We start from the raw sequence: 17,145 nt of genomic DNA on the forward strand, positions 1-17,145 counted from the left end.
TTACACAGTTTATAGTCTAAGTATATAGTATATAAGTAATGCAGTGAGGGCCAAAGTGCAAATGTACTATGGAGTATTAGGGCCACATTGAGGGAAAAAAACAGCCGAGATTTCCAGAAAAAAGTCATATTACGAGAAAAAAAAGTTGTAATATTACGAGAATAAAGTCATAACTTTACGAGAAAAAAATAAAATAACGTGTGAAATTACTTTTAGTAAAAAAATAAAATTAATTAATTATAAAGTAAAGTTATGACTTTATTCTCGGAATATTACAACTTTTTTTTAAAAGACTAGTGATGGAGCTGAAGCTTCATGAAGCATTGAAGCTTTTCATGAATTTTTTCGACAGACTATACTTTGACTTTTTTTCATAAAATTTTTCAACATACTATACTATGACTTTTTTTCATGAAATTTTTCAACATACTATACTTTGACTTTTTCATGACATTTTTCGACATACCAAACTATGAAAAAAAAATTTAGACATACTGACTTTTTTTCATTAAAGTTTTCCACATACTATACTATGACTATTTATCATATTTTTTTTCGACATGTTATAACTTTTTTCCTGACATTTTTCGACATACTATACTTTGACTTTTTTTCATAAAATTTTTCGACAGACTATACTATGACTTTTTTCATGACATTTTTCGACATACTATGACTTTTTTTCATGAAATTTTTCGACATGTTATAACTTTTTTCCTGACATTTTTCGACATACTATACTTTGACTTTTTTTCATAAAATTTTTCGACATACTATACTATGACTTTTTTCATGAAATTTTTCGACATACTACACTGACTTTTTTCATGAAATTTTTCGACATACTACACTGACTTTTTTTCATGAAATTTTTCGACATACTATACTATGACTTTCATAAATTTTTGTTATACTACATGCACACATACTAGGAACACCTTTAACTGTGTAGTTTTTGAATAATCCAATGTCTTAGAGTCTGTTCCTGACGACCAAAATAAGCATTTTCACCTCACTTTGATGTGGGATGAAAACCATTTCTTCCATAATTAGCTCATGAGTCTAATATTGGCTGGATTAGTGTCAAGAAAAGATGGAGGCTGGCAGAGCGGGTATAGAGCAGGGAGGAGAGGAAGGGAGTGAGCTTGGCTAGCAAGATGAGTTGCGGGCAAGCTGGTGTCTGGAGAGGCTGGGCAGAGTAGCAAGCAGACGAAGGGGTATTGGACCTGAGGCACAAGGAGAGCAGGATTAATACAAAGTAAAAAACAAAACAAAAAACACAAGGTACAAATGTTGGACTTTTATTTGGGAAAATGTCTACATCCATATAGTAAAAATGTTTGATTTTCAGTATAGCTGAAGTCAGAGATGTCTTGAACACAAATATATCAGTCATTGTCTGGACTTCTGGAAAAATGTGTTTTGATAGCACCTCAAATATCCAGAAATGAACTGTTTAAAAGGTACAAATGTGGGACTTTTATTTTGAAAAATCTTTTGTTACAGTAAAAATGATTTTCTGTCTGTATGTTGTCAGATATGTCCTCAACTCAAATGTATAATTATCAGGATTTATTATTATTATTATTTTTCCCCAGCATTTCCCCTCACAATTTAGTGGTATTTTTTCCCTTTAATTGATAAGGCACACATGTAGTCTTACATGTTTGTACCAATTGTGAATGTAATCCAATTAATCTTATTTCCATACATGCATTTTCTTATATACATTTTGTTAACACCTTATTTTTGAAAAGCAGAGGCCATTTTCTTCAACACAGCTTGTAACAACCCTGAAATAATCCTACCGTGATTCTTCCAGGTGTTCACTTGTCTGTGTTCAATTATGTGGATTCAGCTGGAACAGAGTTAATAGAGCATGTCCAGTCCTTCAGTGTCATATATCAACCTAATCCATCCATTGAAGTTGAGTTTTTCTGCAAAATGTAAGCCTATAGTGGCAATCTAACAACACAAAACACGGTTGATAAACTTTTGTGGCTTCCTCAGCTCCTGATTCCTCCAGCTGGAGCTGCTCACCTGTGACTTCCCCATATAGACTACGTAATTCTGAGCAGTGTTGCCAGATCTCGCGAGAGAAACAAGCAACCAGGTATATAGAACCCAAAACAAGCGACCTTACCTACCTACCACAATATGAGAGAGAGAGAGGCAGCCACCTGATCACTTATATATACTATCACTATATATATGTATGAATTCATTTTTATATTTATTTCAACTTATTCTTTTTAATCTTGCTCTAATTTGATTTGCACCCTGACTGACAGCCAAGCGCACACACTGTATAGTCTCATGATATTGCTCTTAGCCAGTTATGTTGGCTTTTTAAAGTTTTCTTTATTTCTTTTTTATCCATCTATTTATTTTTCATCAATTAATTGTATCCGTTTTTTTCTCTCCATTTTGTTTTATCCATATTTAATTTAATTTTATTATAAGGAAAAAATAAATAAAAATAAAAATAAAATAAAAGTATATATATATATATATATAAATAAAAATGATATATATATATATATATATATCATTTTTATTTATTTTTTCCTTATAATAAAAATAAAATAAAATAAATGTATATATATATATATATATACATATATATATATATATTATTTTATTTTTATTTTTTCCTTATAATAAAATAAAATTATATATATATAACAAAAAAAAATGACCCTCCCTCCAATGATTGCCTATGGATAGAAAAGGGCAAAAGCCCTACGCTATCAACCAGGCTCACAAATTTACGAATTTATTTTGGATTTTGCATTCATTTTTAGCTTGTAACTTTACATTTTTCTTGTTAACTAAACTTAAAGAAGTTGAACATTTAATTTAATTTTTGTATTCCATTTTTTTGCTTGTATCTTTACATTTTTCTCGTCAACTAAACTTAACCACATTGAACATTTAATTTAATTTTTGCATTTTGTTTCATTTCGGCAGAGGGTTTAGGAACCAGAGGTAGGATACTTACCCGAGCTGCTGGGTCAGGGCTGGTTTACTGTGTTGAACAGGAAGCTGATCTCCTGCAGCATGTGGTGAACTGAACGGCCTGCTTTAGTATGCGCCAACCACAGCTCTACACCACAGAACCAACATACAGCAGCCAGTGACAGAAAATGACCATAAAGCAAATTTACTGCCAGTGAGACCTGTTTCTGCTGCACTCCACAGCTCCAGAGAAGCTCATTTATAACCATATAAAGAGGTGTAGCGCACAGAGCTGCCTGAAGAGAAGGAAAGCTAAATGAAGGAGGACACGCCACCGAGTGGGAGGGAAAAGAAGGGGGGAGCCAAGGGGACAAAAGGTCAAACAAACTACCCCTGTCCAGGGCACATTTATTTTTCCACAAGAAACACACAAACATGCAACAAGGTCATCACAATTCAATAAAGACCGATAGATTAAGAAGCCCTTTATAGTTTAATCAATGTCTCTCTATGTCTTGCTTTTAGTGGATCTCAGTTTCTTTGTGAACCATTTTTAAATAGCAATATGTAGACACCGCTTAAGAGGAATCAAACCACAAAAAATATTGATTTGAAAATGTCAATTAAAATGGGCACTTCAAATGTAAAACTAGCTGATGTTTTACATGTCGTCAAAAGAGTGAGGAGAGCAGCCAAACGCTGCCTCGTCCCCCCAAAAAAAAATCAAACGCGAAAGAGGAAAAAACCTTTCTAACTAACTGGATGCAAAACCACAGTGCTAAAATCCCCAGAAGACCTGGGTGATATCTCTAAAGAAGCTATGATGTTTTCATATGCAAAAAAAGCTATGCATTGTCAATAAACTCGCTCACAGTTTGGTTAACATGCACCTCTCGGAGAACATTACTGTATCTTTAAAGAACACGAACCTAGGATTTGTTTAAGACGCACACTCGGCACACATTCACACGCACTCGCACAGACACACAAACACAGTATATCCACACAAAATCATTTAGAGAGAGAGAGAAGTACAGTTCGCAGCTGACAATATGAGTACAACTGTAAATACTTCATATGTTGGGATAAAAGTGACTTCATCCCACTTCTAATCATATGGAAAATAGCATGGAATGAATGTTAATAAGAGTAATACAGCAATGTTATGTAATAGTTCTTTTAGAGACAATCATCATTAAAAAAAAGACATCAAAAATATATGTTTTCTAATACATAGCATGTGAACATCTTCGGATCGCGACCCCTTAAAGAAAACATCCATTGTCATTTAAAACAAACAAAAAAACAATCTGCCTTCTTGCTACACATAAATCATGTATTAGATCTTAAAAATAGTAAATTGCATAAACACCATCTCTCTCTCTTTCTTAAATCAGACGAATACCAAACCGTGTTTTTATTCATCATTTCCATAGAAGTCTGTACACACCTGAAAAGTCTAAAGGGCCTGCAATCGTTCACACTACAAGGCTGACACACGGAAAGGAAAAGTCGAAGAAGCAAACATTTGGATTTCTCTGCTTAAAATGAAACTTCTCTCAACGTGGAAAAATTCCCTGATAGGTTGGAAGCATTCTCTCTTGCTGTCCCGTATTATAAAGGGAGTCAAAAAGGTTGTGAAGGAGAAAAGTTGACATGGAACAAGAACCGTTTTCAGCGCCTGGGTCCAAAAAAATCTAACTTATAGCCTCCTAGGCCCCGTTTCAGAAAGCAGGTTTAACAAACTCTGAGCCTTTTAGCCTCGACTCTGAGTTGATTCATCCTGATGTGGAAAACTCAGTTTTCAGTTCCCGAACGGCTCAGAGTCACGTTACGTCAAAAAATCCACACTAACATGATATTAAGTATGCTAAAACAGTATGAGAGACTTTTTAGTATGTCCGAAACCTTAGTTAGAAACCAATAGAACACGAATTGCATACTATTTCCTTTGAAATATTACAGTATGCAACACTGGACACTAATGGTTGCATAAATATCCCACAGTGCAATGCAACAACGTTCATAATAGATGTTGACGGGACAGCTCTGCAACACCAATAATGCTTCAATTTAACTGCAACAAGTATAAAATTTCACTTTGCTAGGCGTAATATATATTTTAAATGAATTCAGAATTTGATTCTCACAAATCATCGTTTTGGTCACATGAGGTTAGCACGGGTTACCATGGTTACACGTCTCCAATCAGCAAGGAGGCTCTCCGTAAATTACAGTTCATTGCGTCTGAAAAGATACAAAACTACTGTTTACACACACAAAAGTATGTTGAACGATAGTACACCTGTTGAGTATGTTAATGCATAGCATGTGATTCAGACGGAGTCTCAGTTCAACTCTGAGCAACCTGAACATAAAAATCCATCATCAATGGAGCTCTGATACCACGATTCACCATGGCAACAGGTAAATAAAAGGCAGAGGTTCCATTTTTACATAGAGATATTAATGCATGTAAAGCCTATACAGACTGTGCACATTTATCTTTAAAAATAATATAATAACGCTGAATTCAGTGTTGTCCATTAATTCATCTTTTATCAGACTTCCATTTCCTTAATGGATGATAAAGTGGTGGAATCTGACTGTGTATTAGACTGTAGCATACATTACATTTTAAACAGATTTGTTCAGCTTTAATCTGACGAGGACAAAACACAGGAGCCAGCAACTTAAGATGAAAAATATAAAATATATCAATCAGAGACATAAAGACATGATTGTAAGCTCACAATCTGGTCCGGTAATAATGTGTTTGGTGATTTAAAGGTTAAAATACGGTAGATTTTAAATGGTAGACATCTATTTGGATCTTGGCTCAACAGCATTCAGTGAGTTTATTTCAGCTACTTCAACAAATGTAGTCAATTTAAACACAGCCACTGAAATGCTGTTAAAACACGTTCAGACTATACGCAGCCTATTTAAAACTCTCTTTCTAACTCCATTCTGCTGCTGCACCACAAATATTAACATATAATCTACAATATTATAGGAATTATGTTCCATCAGTGCGACCAGTCACATCATTAGTGATAGAGATCATTACTCATTGATCCTCAGGTCATAACTTCATACAGATTTTTTGTATTTAAACTGAGATTACACATTTTAGTGGAACTGTTCTAACAAACTGACAGCTGTCTCAGTCACAACGTTATAAAATGAAGTTGACAAAAAGAAGGACAACTTGAGTAACAAACTAATATCTTTAAATTCCGACGTGAACCTCCGCTAATTAATGCGTTTAGATACGGACTGAATGAATGTCTCTGTTAGAGGGAGGAGACGGAGAGAAACTCAGGGTTTATTGAAGAAAACCTGCCAGCGAGCAGGTTAGGTTCACAGTCAGTTACCATGGTAACTGACCCAGAGTTACCTCTCTTCCTGGAACTGAAAATCCACAGTTTACCTCATCTCAGGCTTAACTAAATCTGACGTTTTACTAATCCCGCTTTCTGAAACAGACCTCTGTGCAGTTAAAGTTTAACACAGAAATATTGAACCCAGGCGCGTCGTTTTCACCTTCAGACTGAACGAAGATTGCTGACTGCATCCCTTCATGTTCTGGACAAGTAGAAAAAAGAGAAATGGCCCATCTTGGGGGGAACGGACATCTTCATGCTGCTAAAGCTCCCCCACCAATAATAAAGACACATTTACTGTATTTCTTGGAGTCCCACAGGGGGGGTCAACTACACAGATTCTACATTAAGGTAACGACAGCAGCATACGCTAAGACTACTTGTAATATAAGACGTCCAAAACATGTCGTACATATTTCAACAGTCCCTGACGTACTGACAAATTCATCTTTGCCAGATTTTATGTATTCATGTTAACATGTGCCTGCGTATAGATATGTGGGCCAGTCGGTATCTTTATATTCTCTATATAGAAGAGTATAAAAATAAATTAAACTTACACCATCGACTCAAATTGAGCTTGAATTTAAAGATATATCACATCTGTTATATATTTTTCAAAGCATCGCAAGCCGGTTTTATAAACATCAACTTAAAAAAAGACAGATTTCGTTGCAGTTTAAGACATTTTTTCCTAAAAATTAAACGACTGATTAAACAAAACCGTTGCCTCAAAGTGCTATGGAAGACTATGATTCTCTCCAAAATTAAGCTCACAGCTGGGCGCCCGCACGATAAACCTAACATCAACACCCCCTCTCATTAAAATTGATCAGATATATTTATGGAGAATTATGCAGCACTGGGTTATCTTTTATCTCAGAGTATAGAAACAAGATCTCCACCAAGGACCTTCAAAAGCCTTTACCTCGCGGGCATAAAATCTGAGGGGGAGAGAAGAGAGCGTAGGAAAAAATAGTTCCCAGCGAACAAGGTTCCTAGAATGAAGCGCTCTGCTGCTGAGGAGGAACGTGGGGGGGCGAGGCCATACATCAGGATCGGGCCTTGCAACTCTGAGTGAGCTCACACTGGGAATGAGATGGTTCTCTGCTCGCTACAAGCAGCGGAGCCCTGTGCGCTGCCCAGCAGCAAACAAGCTCACAAGAGGCTTGTGGATTACAGGCGAGCAGGATGGATCTCCAAGGGAGAACTGTTGGTGTTTGAACGTCCATCTGCGAGAAGCGTGTTCAGCTTTTCCCCCTCAAGGACCTCAAGCCAGCATATTACTGCCTCAGGGCACGCAATCGCACCTCATTTATGGTCAGGATGATGGATCGTGCCGACGCCTGGGTTTGCCTCCAACAGGGAGAAAAGAACGCAGGCTTTATATTCACAGAGGTCAGCGTCATCAGTGTGTCAACGAAACAAATGAGTCTAACCTTGGGAGCGTACAGCAAATCCCGCTTCACAACCGCAGCTTGTCAAGTCGCAACACATCGTAACAAGCATCAACCTGACCGGTAAGATGCTCGCTTCATCTATTTCAACGTTCCCTCTCGTAGACAGTCCACAAGGTTAACCATACAACATACGTTTATTACCAAACACTAATATTTCATAGCCTTTATCTTTCTGGAATCTACTTGGTGCACTACAGAACACACTTCCATTTTATACCACAACTGAGCTAAGGTATCAGAAGTGGGAAATGTCAGAGATGTCCAGTGCACCAAAAAAAGCCCAAATCCTCTCCTTCAAATCACAAAACCAAGTTTCACCACTTACAGGACAATAATTAAATATTAGAGAAAAAGGGGAATGCAAATAATCGATTAATTTGGATTAATCAAAAGACGGAAATTCTCTTAAATTTCTCTTCACAATATCAAGCAACACTATCGACACCTCAAACGATCGCAGATATTCGCCCAACCTTCATTATGCAGCGTTAGTCTGGGCCATGCATTCTGGAGTTCAGCATCTACAAATATGCCTTTGTATAGTTTCGGCCCCTCATCAAGTGCAGAGGAACAGCTTCGGTTTGAATCTAAAAAGGGGTTAAATGCCATTTACCAAGACAGAAATCTCCCCTCGTCTTTACATTCTTCAACCATCTGAGAAAATTTGGCATGAACACAACATGCTCAAGGCATGGATCAAGAGACAGCGGGGGGCGGGGGGGAATCTTAGGTTATACAAATCAAAATATTGACCGTAACCACGTCATTTATTTTGCTTCCGTTGCTCTTGTGCCACCAATTCATCAGGGTGCTTTTGTTTGTGGGGGGGTAAAGAGTTCGCTGGCCCGTCATGCAGCGTCCTGTTCTCTGGGAGACTGCGGGACATGGTGGGTTGTGTTCCTGTGTACCAGCTCAGCCGGCCGTCAGTCCTTCAGGTTGTCCTCGCCGACCCCCTGGGCCGACAGCTCTGTCAGGACGTTGTCCAGGTAGTTGGGGTCGGGGTAGCCGTGGCCGGTCAGGTTGGAGCCGAATTCCGTCTTGTGGTGAACCTCGTTCCACACCACCGTGTCCGACTCGCCTGTGGTGCTGGAGGTGCCGATGGTGAAGATGAGGCGTCGGTCCCAGGCCATGATCAGCAGCTTCAGGACCTGGAGAGACAAAACAGGGTGCAGAAGGAAGTTATCCCTCTGTTGAAAGAACAAAGTATCAATGATGTTAGTCCTTGGGAGACAATAGGCTCGTTGGAGATGAACTGTGCCTCGCCTGGATAGTAGACGAGATCAGGCGGCAGCAGCAGGGGTCAGCTGAGGAAGTCACAGGAAAAGTTTCATCCCGTTAGATCCGATCTGTAGGATGTTTGTAGTTTGCAGACCACGTTCGGATTTATTTATATTTGTTTGTATATGTGGAAATGTGTGTGTATCTGGGATTAGATTCTACCCTTTATTATTTTGATGTCCGCATTGTAAAGCACTTTGTAATGAAATTTGATGAGTGCTGTATAAATAACCTTCACTATTATTATTATTATCAACCACACAAGATGTTTGTTAGCAGATGAAACCTGCATTGCACAACATCAGCCTAACAGCCTACAATCTAGCGTTAAATCTTACAATTATACAGAAAGTTCGGACTTTCTACAACACGTGACGTTTGTTATCAAGACTAAAAGCCAATTAGCTCTTTGATCAGGTGACAGCCAGACATTTCCCATCATGCCCTGGGTCTTGCAGTCGGTGGAGAGCAACTGCGCATCGATCCCGTGAGGTCATCGTTGCCCACGTGTGCATGACGTCAGAGCAAGTCGGGATCAAGTCGGACACAAATCTAACCATTAATGCATTGTGCACCGATCGCCGGTGATCGATCCTGAGCAGGCCTGGCTCATCTCGAAACGAGCCTATTAGCTCGTGTCTCAATTGGGATACTTCCGTTAGTACACTTCCATGTAGAACACTGTGTACGCTATGTACTTACTTGTGTAGTGCGTGAATTTCGACAGGGTAGTGTTGTCTCAAATTGCACCCGGCTGTTGTGCACTCAACGGAAACTCGGTAGATCAGTTGGTGATAATCAGCCACCGACATCACGCCGTATCGGCCGTAATTCAATTCAGATGGACAAATAAACCCAATAATGGCTTCTATTTGACTGCAGTAGAACGGAAGTACGCAAATTGAGACATAAAAATTGGCTTGAAGTTTTAGTTAAGCAGAATCTTAAAAAATACAAGCACAGACTGCAGAAGAAAGATTTCTTTTGCAGCAATGTGCACTGGAGTATGGAGAGCTTTTAGTGTTATATCACTGTTTTCTTACCTTCCTGCCTTTCTCATTGTCAGGGAGGTAGCAGTGTCGGGGGAATCCTCTCGCACTGAACTTCTTCCCGGGGTTGGGGTGCTCATTGGTCTGGTGAAAAACGTCAAGAGCAAAAACAAACGTTACAACTCCTTCTCTTCCAATTACGACTTAATTGGGCAGGAAATGTCAACAGCACCCACAGGACGAGCTTTAATGTTCACGCTGCTTACAATGGCCCTTTGTAAGAATATAATTTGAGAGACATGCTATAGTAAATATCCAATTATCTCTTTAAATATCATATTTTAGAAAGTTGCTCCAATGTGGAAAAAAAAGCTTGATTAAAACTTGGGAGTCCTCTACTGGTCTATATCAACGACCTCATTATTACTCCTAATACTGACTATGTTTCCTGAGCGGAGCTTTCGGGGCAGGGAGAGAGAGGAGAGAGGGATCTTCACTACTCCTTTCCTACAACCGTCTCTAATTATGGCCTATTACTAATACTAATACGTCTCCCTATAGCTCACTTACCTTAATTTCAACCAATACTATTGTCTTTACTATTTTACGCTTACTTAACGTTACGCTTAACTTAATTTGATTTCCTTTTTTATCTAAAGATAAATTTATTATTGAATTAAATTGATTTTTTTTTGTCTCTTATTATTTTATTTTATTTTTATCTATCTACTTTTTTATTATTTTATTTTATTATTATTAATATTATTATTATTATTATTATTATTATTATTATTATTATTATTATTATTATTATTTTCTCTTTCATGTGACCAAGACCAATATGGGCTGGGGGGGTCCTCTTTCTATGTATTTATTTCATGTCACGGACACTCAGTTATGTTCTGCATTTGATATGATGACCTTTGCCATGTCTGCAAAAAAAAAAACAATAAAAAAAAGATTTGAAAAAAAAAAAAAAGGCTTGATTAATCCAGAGGAGCGTCTGAAGGGAGGTAGAGGTAGAACTGGTCACCATCGAAATCTGCTTGGCAACTCTTCCTGCACCCACACCAGATTACACCCCTTCCTTATTATGAGAAATATGGTCACATAATGTTCCTTATTTCTAGTGAGGTTTAATTTAAATTTACTAACAAGTAGCTGCTATTCCAAACTTTTTGGTGTTTTTTTTCTGCCTTTATTAGGCACACTAATTGGGCATTAAAATGTTGCATTTTTGGCACTATATGCCTTCCCTTCTGTTTTTTAACCCGGGAAGTACATGAAGCCCAGTGAGACAGACCAACAAACCAATCTGATTAGAAAGCAGCAGAACGATACTGAATTTATACATCTCATTCATCCATAAAGTCCATTACAGAGTTGCACATAAGGATGTTTAGAGTGTGGAGCGAGCAGCGAGAGGAAGAAGAGAGTGCTGCTGTGCTGACCTGAGTGGTCAGGTCACCCCCCGTATTCTCTGTCCCCTGGGACACTAAGCCTGTTCCTCTGGTGGAAAAAGGTCAGTTTATTGACTCTATTAAAGCTCCTCTCAGCAGTCAGGATGAAATACGCAACCTTTTCATCTCACCAACACCAACCCATACTCAGGCTGCAAAAACATGCTCTACTCTCCACTGCAAATGTGATGTACATTCAAAATGACCTTCATTGGATTGGTTTTACTTTTAAGAATCTATTTATTAATTTCATATATAGTATATATACTAAATAGTGCTGTCAAAGTTGAACGCGTTAACACAAATTCGTATTAACCACTAACCATTTAGCCACTAATTTCTTTAACGCATTAAGGCAACTTGCGATTTTTAGGTTGTAGTGGGCTAGAGTGAAGATACTGGCATCATATGAAACTAGAAAACCTAAAGAATCCAATGTCATACTAGCTTGCGAAGGAGGCTACATAACGCTCCAAATTTACACTAAATTTTGGTGAGGAAAAACTGTCATGTCCATTTTTAAAGGGGTCCCTTGACCTCTGACCTCAAGATATGTGAATGAAAATGGGTTCTATGGGTACCCACGAGTCTCCCCTTTACAGACATGCCCACTTTATGATAATCACATGCAGTTTGGGGCAAGTCATAGTCAAGTCAGCACACTGACACACTGACAGCTGTTGTTGCCTGTTGGGCTTCAGTTTGCAATGTTATGATGCTAAATGCAGTACCTGTGACGGTTTCTGGACAATATTTGTCATTGTTTTGTGTTGTTAATTGATTTCCAATAATAAATATATACATATATTTGCATAAAGCAAGCTTATTTGTCCACTACCATGTTGACAAGAGTATTAAATACTTGACAAATCTCCCTTTAAGGTACATTTGAACAGATACAAAAATGTGTGATTAATTTTGTATTAAATATTTTAATTGACAGCCCTAATTTACATATACATATTTTTTGTTGCAGTAGCTGCTCCTAATTTCTCTGGCTTCTCTAGCTGTGAGGGTTTCTGGACAATATTTGTCACTGCTTTGTACTACGAAAACTGCAAATTAATAAATGATGGTAAAGAGTATATCTCTGCCCATCTACAACCACTGTGTGCTCTCTAAGAAAGCTGTTTCCTCGGTGACTTACACCAACACACCTCTCCTTCCTGCACTGAGAACCGTCCGTCAAGCTAAAGCGGATAAGCAGCAGTTGTAGAAAGGGCACAGATTTAGAGAGGAGAGACAGTGGATCAGGGCACAAAAGCAGCATGGAGGATTTAGTGAAGTGACACAGTTCTGACCTGGATCCCGGCAGGAATGTCGTAGACGATGCGGATGGTCTTGGAGTCTAGGTAGCCGGGCAGGCAGTGGGGGATGACGTGGTACTCCATCTTCCCAGGAGGCTGGGTGCCTGTTTTCTCCCCATAGATGGTTTTGCATGTTGGACACTGAAGACTGCCATCCTTGTTTGAAGAAAATAAATATAATGGCATGACATTAATAACACAATAAGATGATATTCACAGGTATTTCTTAGTGTCATGTTGCTTTAAAGGGTCAGTTCACCTAAATTAAAAAGACATTTTATTAACTTCACCTCAAGTGGTGTGTAGCCGTGCAGATTGTTTTTATGCTAAATGCAGTACCTGAGGGTTTCTGTACAATATTTGTCATTGTTTTGTGTTGTTAATTATTTTCCAATAATAAATCTATACATACATTTGCATAAAGCAAGAATATTTGTCCACTCCCCCAGAGTATTAAATACGTGACAAATCTCCCTTTAAGGTACATTTTGAACAGATCTAAAAATGTGTGATTAATTTGCAATTAATCACAATTAATTATGGACAATCATGCAATTAAATATTTTAATAGATCCCTCGTAATAATGCCTACATGTATTGTCCCTGTCAAATAAATTAATAAATTAATAATAATAATAATAATAATAATAATAATAATAATATGTCAATGCTGCCCCCAAGTGGCCAAAACAATCAATTAATACCGCCTTAGAGTGAAAGCAGAAATCTCAAAGATGGCTGAAAAAACTATTTACATAGCTAGATACCACCAGAGGTAAGTGAGAAAATATGAATTTTGCTATTTGCATGATTTAGCCTTTTAATATTAATTGACAAATGTCTTTGATGCCATTAGACAAACTGTTGCTGTTAATGTTAACATTGATTAAATCTGCTTGTATTTTCCTCTTCTGCATTAGCAAAGCAGTACATTTGTATTTCATGCAAGCAAACTGAACTGTCCTGAGCAGAATGAATAATGATTTTACAAAGTACTGTGCTGTCAAGACTGATATATGACTGATCTGATCAGACTGTGTGAGATCCCCATCTGTGTACAACAATATTGAAGCCTGATCATCTGCCAGTGTCATGCAATCCGGTAAGACATCGTGAGTTTATAATTTGAGCCTAGAGTGACATCACAACAACGTCTGGCTCACAAGCTTTTACCCACCTTATTGCCATTGTTGTACATGGCCACCAGGCACAGCAGATGGTACATGTGCCCACACTTGCCAAGTTTGCCCACCAGCTCTGGCTTGATGCCTTTGTGCTGCAGGATGCCTTCATAGCCTGACGACATGACCAGCCTCTCCATGCAGATGGTACAGTCCTGGAATAGCCAAAGCAAAATACTTCAGCTGCCATTCGACATGTCTGTAGATTTATGAGACTTTCACACTCGGTTAGGACATCAAACGGTCACAGAGTGCGTCTCTTGGTGGGGCACAAAACCTTTAAAGTCATCTGTGTCTTTTTCTCACCTCATCTGGCACCACTTTAATCTTCTCTGTGTATCTTCGCACCACATCCTCTGGGTTTTTGCCTTGTCATAGAAGAAAACACAAGAGAGAGGAGATGACCATTGAGGAAAACCTAATCTTGACACTTACTTAGACCCACACATACCACAAGTAAATATGAAAAAAAGGGCAAGATGCTTGTCATTTGAACACAGGAGAATAACCGCTAGATCTCGATGGACAAACTTTCATCAGTCTCAGCGGCCGCTCTGGCCTGAGCGTGACTGCAGTGAATGTAGTATACATGTCTGTGATGTTGAAGGGGAGGTCACCTTCAAACTGGCACATAACAACCCAACCATCCCCACACTCTCTGATAATCCCCGTGTGCAACCAGGCTAGCATGGCTGAGAGCACACCCACGGCTTACACCCCTAATACGCTTACAGGCAACCTCTTTTCGCCCGGAGCCTTTGTTTGTTCATTTGAGGGACAGCCAGCGAACAGAGGGAGGGGGAGCGGTGGAGAGAGACAGACTGAGCGAAAAAAAAAAAGGTACATGGGTAGGGAAGACAGAGGAGGCAGAGAGCTGTGAAGAGAGGGAGGAGAGAAAACAGAAAAAAGGAGGAGAAAGACAGAAGAGACTCAATTATGCATTTTGTTTTTTTTAATGCTATTGCTATTTGATGGCTTCATTAGCTGGATCAAAAGCCCCTCTGACCTTTTTCTGTACAGAAAGCAGACGGAAGGATAAGCCTAAATCTCCCTGCATGAGAAAAAAACACATCTCCATTCTCCTCACAGCCCTCCAGTCTCTCGGAGTTCACACTCAGACGGCACAAACAGGTTGCACATTTGGCTGCTGCCTCATTCCTCAATCTATACTGGTGACACATTTTAAAAAGGTCCACAATTTCCTAATAGTTTCCAAAGATTTTTCCCGGAAAGAACTATGTAATTTGGAACTAATTATAAGGGGGAAAAAGAGACAAAATGCTAGCAGCATTAGGACTGTGTATTGGTAATAATCTGGCGATACTATACGTATCATGATACTAGAGTAACAATTCAGTATATTGCGATACTGTAAGCGAGACATTGGAAAACTGTCATTGACAGTCAGAAATACACTATTTTAGAATAGGCAAAAATAACACACGCATGCAAAACAATGCATGGTTTTCGCCCCAGACTGCATGTGATTATCATAAAGTGGGCATGTCTGTAAAGGGGAGACTCGTGGGTACCCATAGAACCCATTTTCATTGACATATCTTGAGGTCAGAGGTCAAGGGACCCCTATGAATATGGCCATGCCATTTTTTCCTTGGCAAGATTTAGTGTAACTCAGGAGCGTAACTTAGCCTCCTTAGCGACAAGCTATTATGACATGGTTTTCCTAGTTTCATATGATGCCAGTAACTTAACTCTAACTTTAAAACTGAGCTTGCTACAACCTCCGAAAGATCGATTAGCGGCCGGGCCCGGCAGCAGGCTTTTTAAGAGGTTAATTAAAACTTGATACAGTGTTTTGGAACATCGATACGATATCGCACAACATATTATCGCAATACTCATGTTTATTTTCTTACACCCCAAAGCAGCATGGCTTCAGGGTATGGCAATGTCGGTCTGCCGTGTTAGCATGCTGACGTTAACATTCAGCTCAAACCATCGCTGTGCCTAGGTAATGTTAAAGCCTCACATAGCTGCTATGGCTGTAAACTCTTCGTCTTCTTGGAGTTAGTTGTGTTGAGTTCATCAGAAGTTATTGATTTTCAGAGGAGATTCCAAGAAGCTCTAAATATGTGGTCATTATTCATTCATCATTGGAATTGGAGACATAATCCTTTGCAGGAATCTTGCTATAAATTTACAGTCACATATCGTTTCCTTCCTAGTGAATTATTGGAAACTATGGGACCTGTAAAACAAAGCGTTGCTGCATCATCATCTGCTCTGAAGGGTTGAAGAGGACAACCGCGGTGCAGGGATGGAAACCCAACAGCCTCACTGATCAATTAGGACAAAGACTCCCTTGGGAGGCTGGCGGTTTCCACGGCTTCCATCGACCAGCACTTATTCAAGCACAAAGCCGTCCTACTAAACACCAGATCCTCTCTCAGACCAGCTCAGTACAACAGCGCCTCGTTAATTACTTTCCTTTCCTCTGTCAATCTGCATGTTGTGTAACACCTATAAAATTGTTACAGTAACACTTTCACAGCATTTGCTCGTAAATCTCAACTATCAATCATCATTACATTTTATAGGAGCTTTCTGAAAGGTAAAGGACTGCTTTCCTAACTAATCATCAGTGAACTCGGGTGATGTTAGATTTATTGTAACAGAGCTTAAATGAGAGGCATTTAAAGAACAATTATGATCACAATAAAAAACAAAAACAGCTTTGGTTTTGTTTGCATGCTAAACAACAGAAATCAGCTGATATGGAAACAGTCTGCAAAGCCTGACAGGACAGAGAAAGTCTGCTGGCTATCAGTGGTTGGTCTATTCCTCAACTCAGAGCATTTCGAATGTATTCACTAACACACAATATACTGTATAAAAACACAACAGTAGTATTTACACTTCTTTGGTCACTCCTTGATTCCCTCCATCAGTGTTCATTTCGTTAACGAAAAACTGTGACGAAATATGTTCGTCAACAACCTTTTTTTCCATGACTAAAACGAAACGATGAAGAGATGGCACCGCCGGCATTAAAAACTAACGGTGACAATATCAAACATGCAATATCGTTGACGAAAAAAGACGAGACTGAAGTGTAGTTTAAAAACATAAAAACTTTACCAAAATCTCTCTTTATTTTTGTCACCT

The 17,145-nt window shown here is 38.7% G+C and overlaps 1 protein-coding gene across 3 annotated transcripts in view; it reads right to left on the reverse strand.

The window, feature by feature from the left end:
* Window positions 1-3,338: 3,338 nt before the first annotated feature.
* Window positions 3,339-17,145, reverse strand: part of dtx1 (deltex 1, E3 ubiquitin ligase) — a 52,817-nt gene continuing 39,010 nt past the window's right edge. For all 3 annotated transcript variants that reach the window (XM_074638588.1, XM_074638587.1, XM_074638586.1), the window contains exons 6-10: window positions 14,326-14,387; window positions 14,016-14,174; window positions 12,833-12,994; window positions 10,126-10,215; window positions 3,339-8,952 (exon numbers count right to left, since the gene is read on the reverse strand). In XM_074638588.1, coding sequence (XP_074494689.1) covers window positions 8,728-8,952; window positions 10,126-10,215; window positions 12,833-12,994; window positions 14,016-14,174; window positions 14,326-14,387 — 698 coding nt within the window. In that variant the 3' untranslated portion in view covers window positions 3,339-8,727. The remainder of the gene's footprint in view (window positions 8,953-10,125; window positions 10,216-12,832; window positions 12,995-14,015; window positions 14,175-14,325; window positions 14,388-17,145) is intronic.

The sequence above is a fragment of the Sebastes fasciatus genome, chromosome 6 (assembly GCF_043250625.1).
Source record: "Sebastes fasciatus isolate fSebFas1 chromosome 6, fSebFas1.pri, whole genome shotgun sequence".
In the NCBI taxonomy this organism is placed as follows: domain Eukaryota; kingdom Metazoa; phylum Chordata; class Actinopteri; order Perciformes; family Sebastidae; genus Sebastes; species Sebastes fasciatus.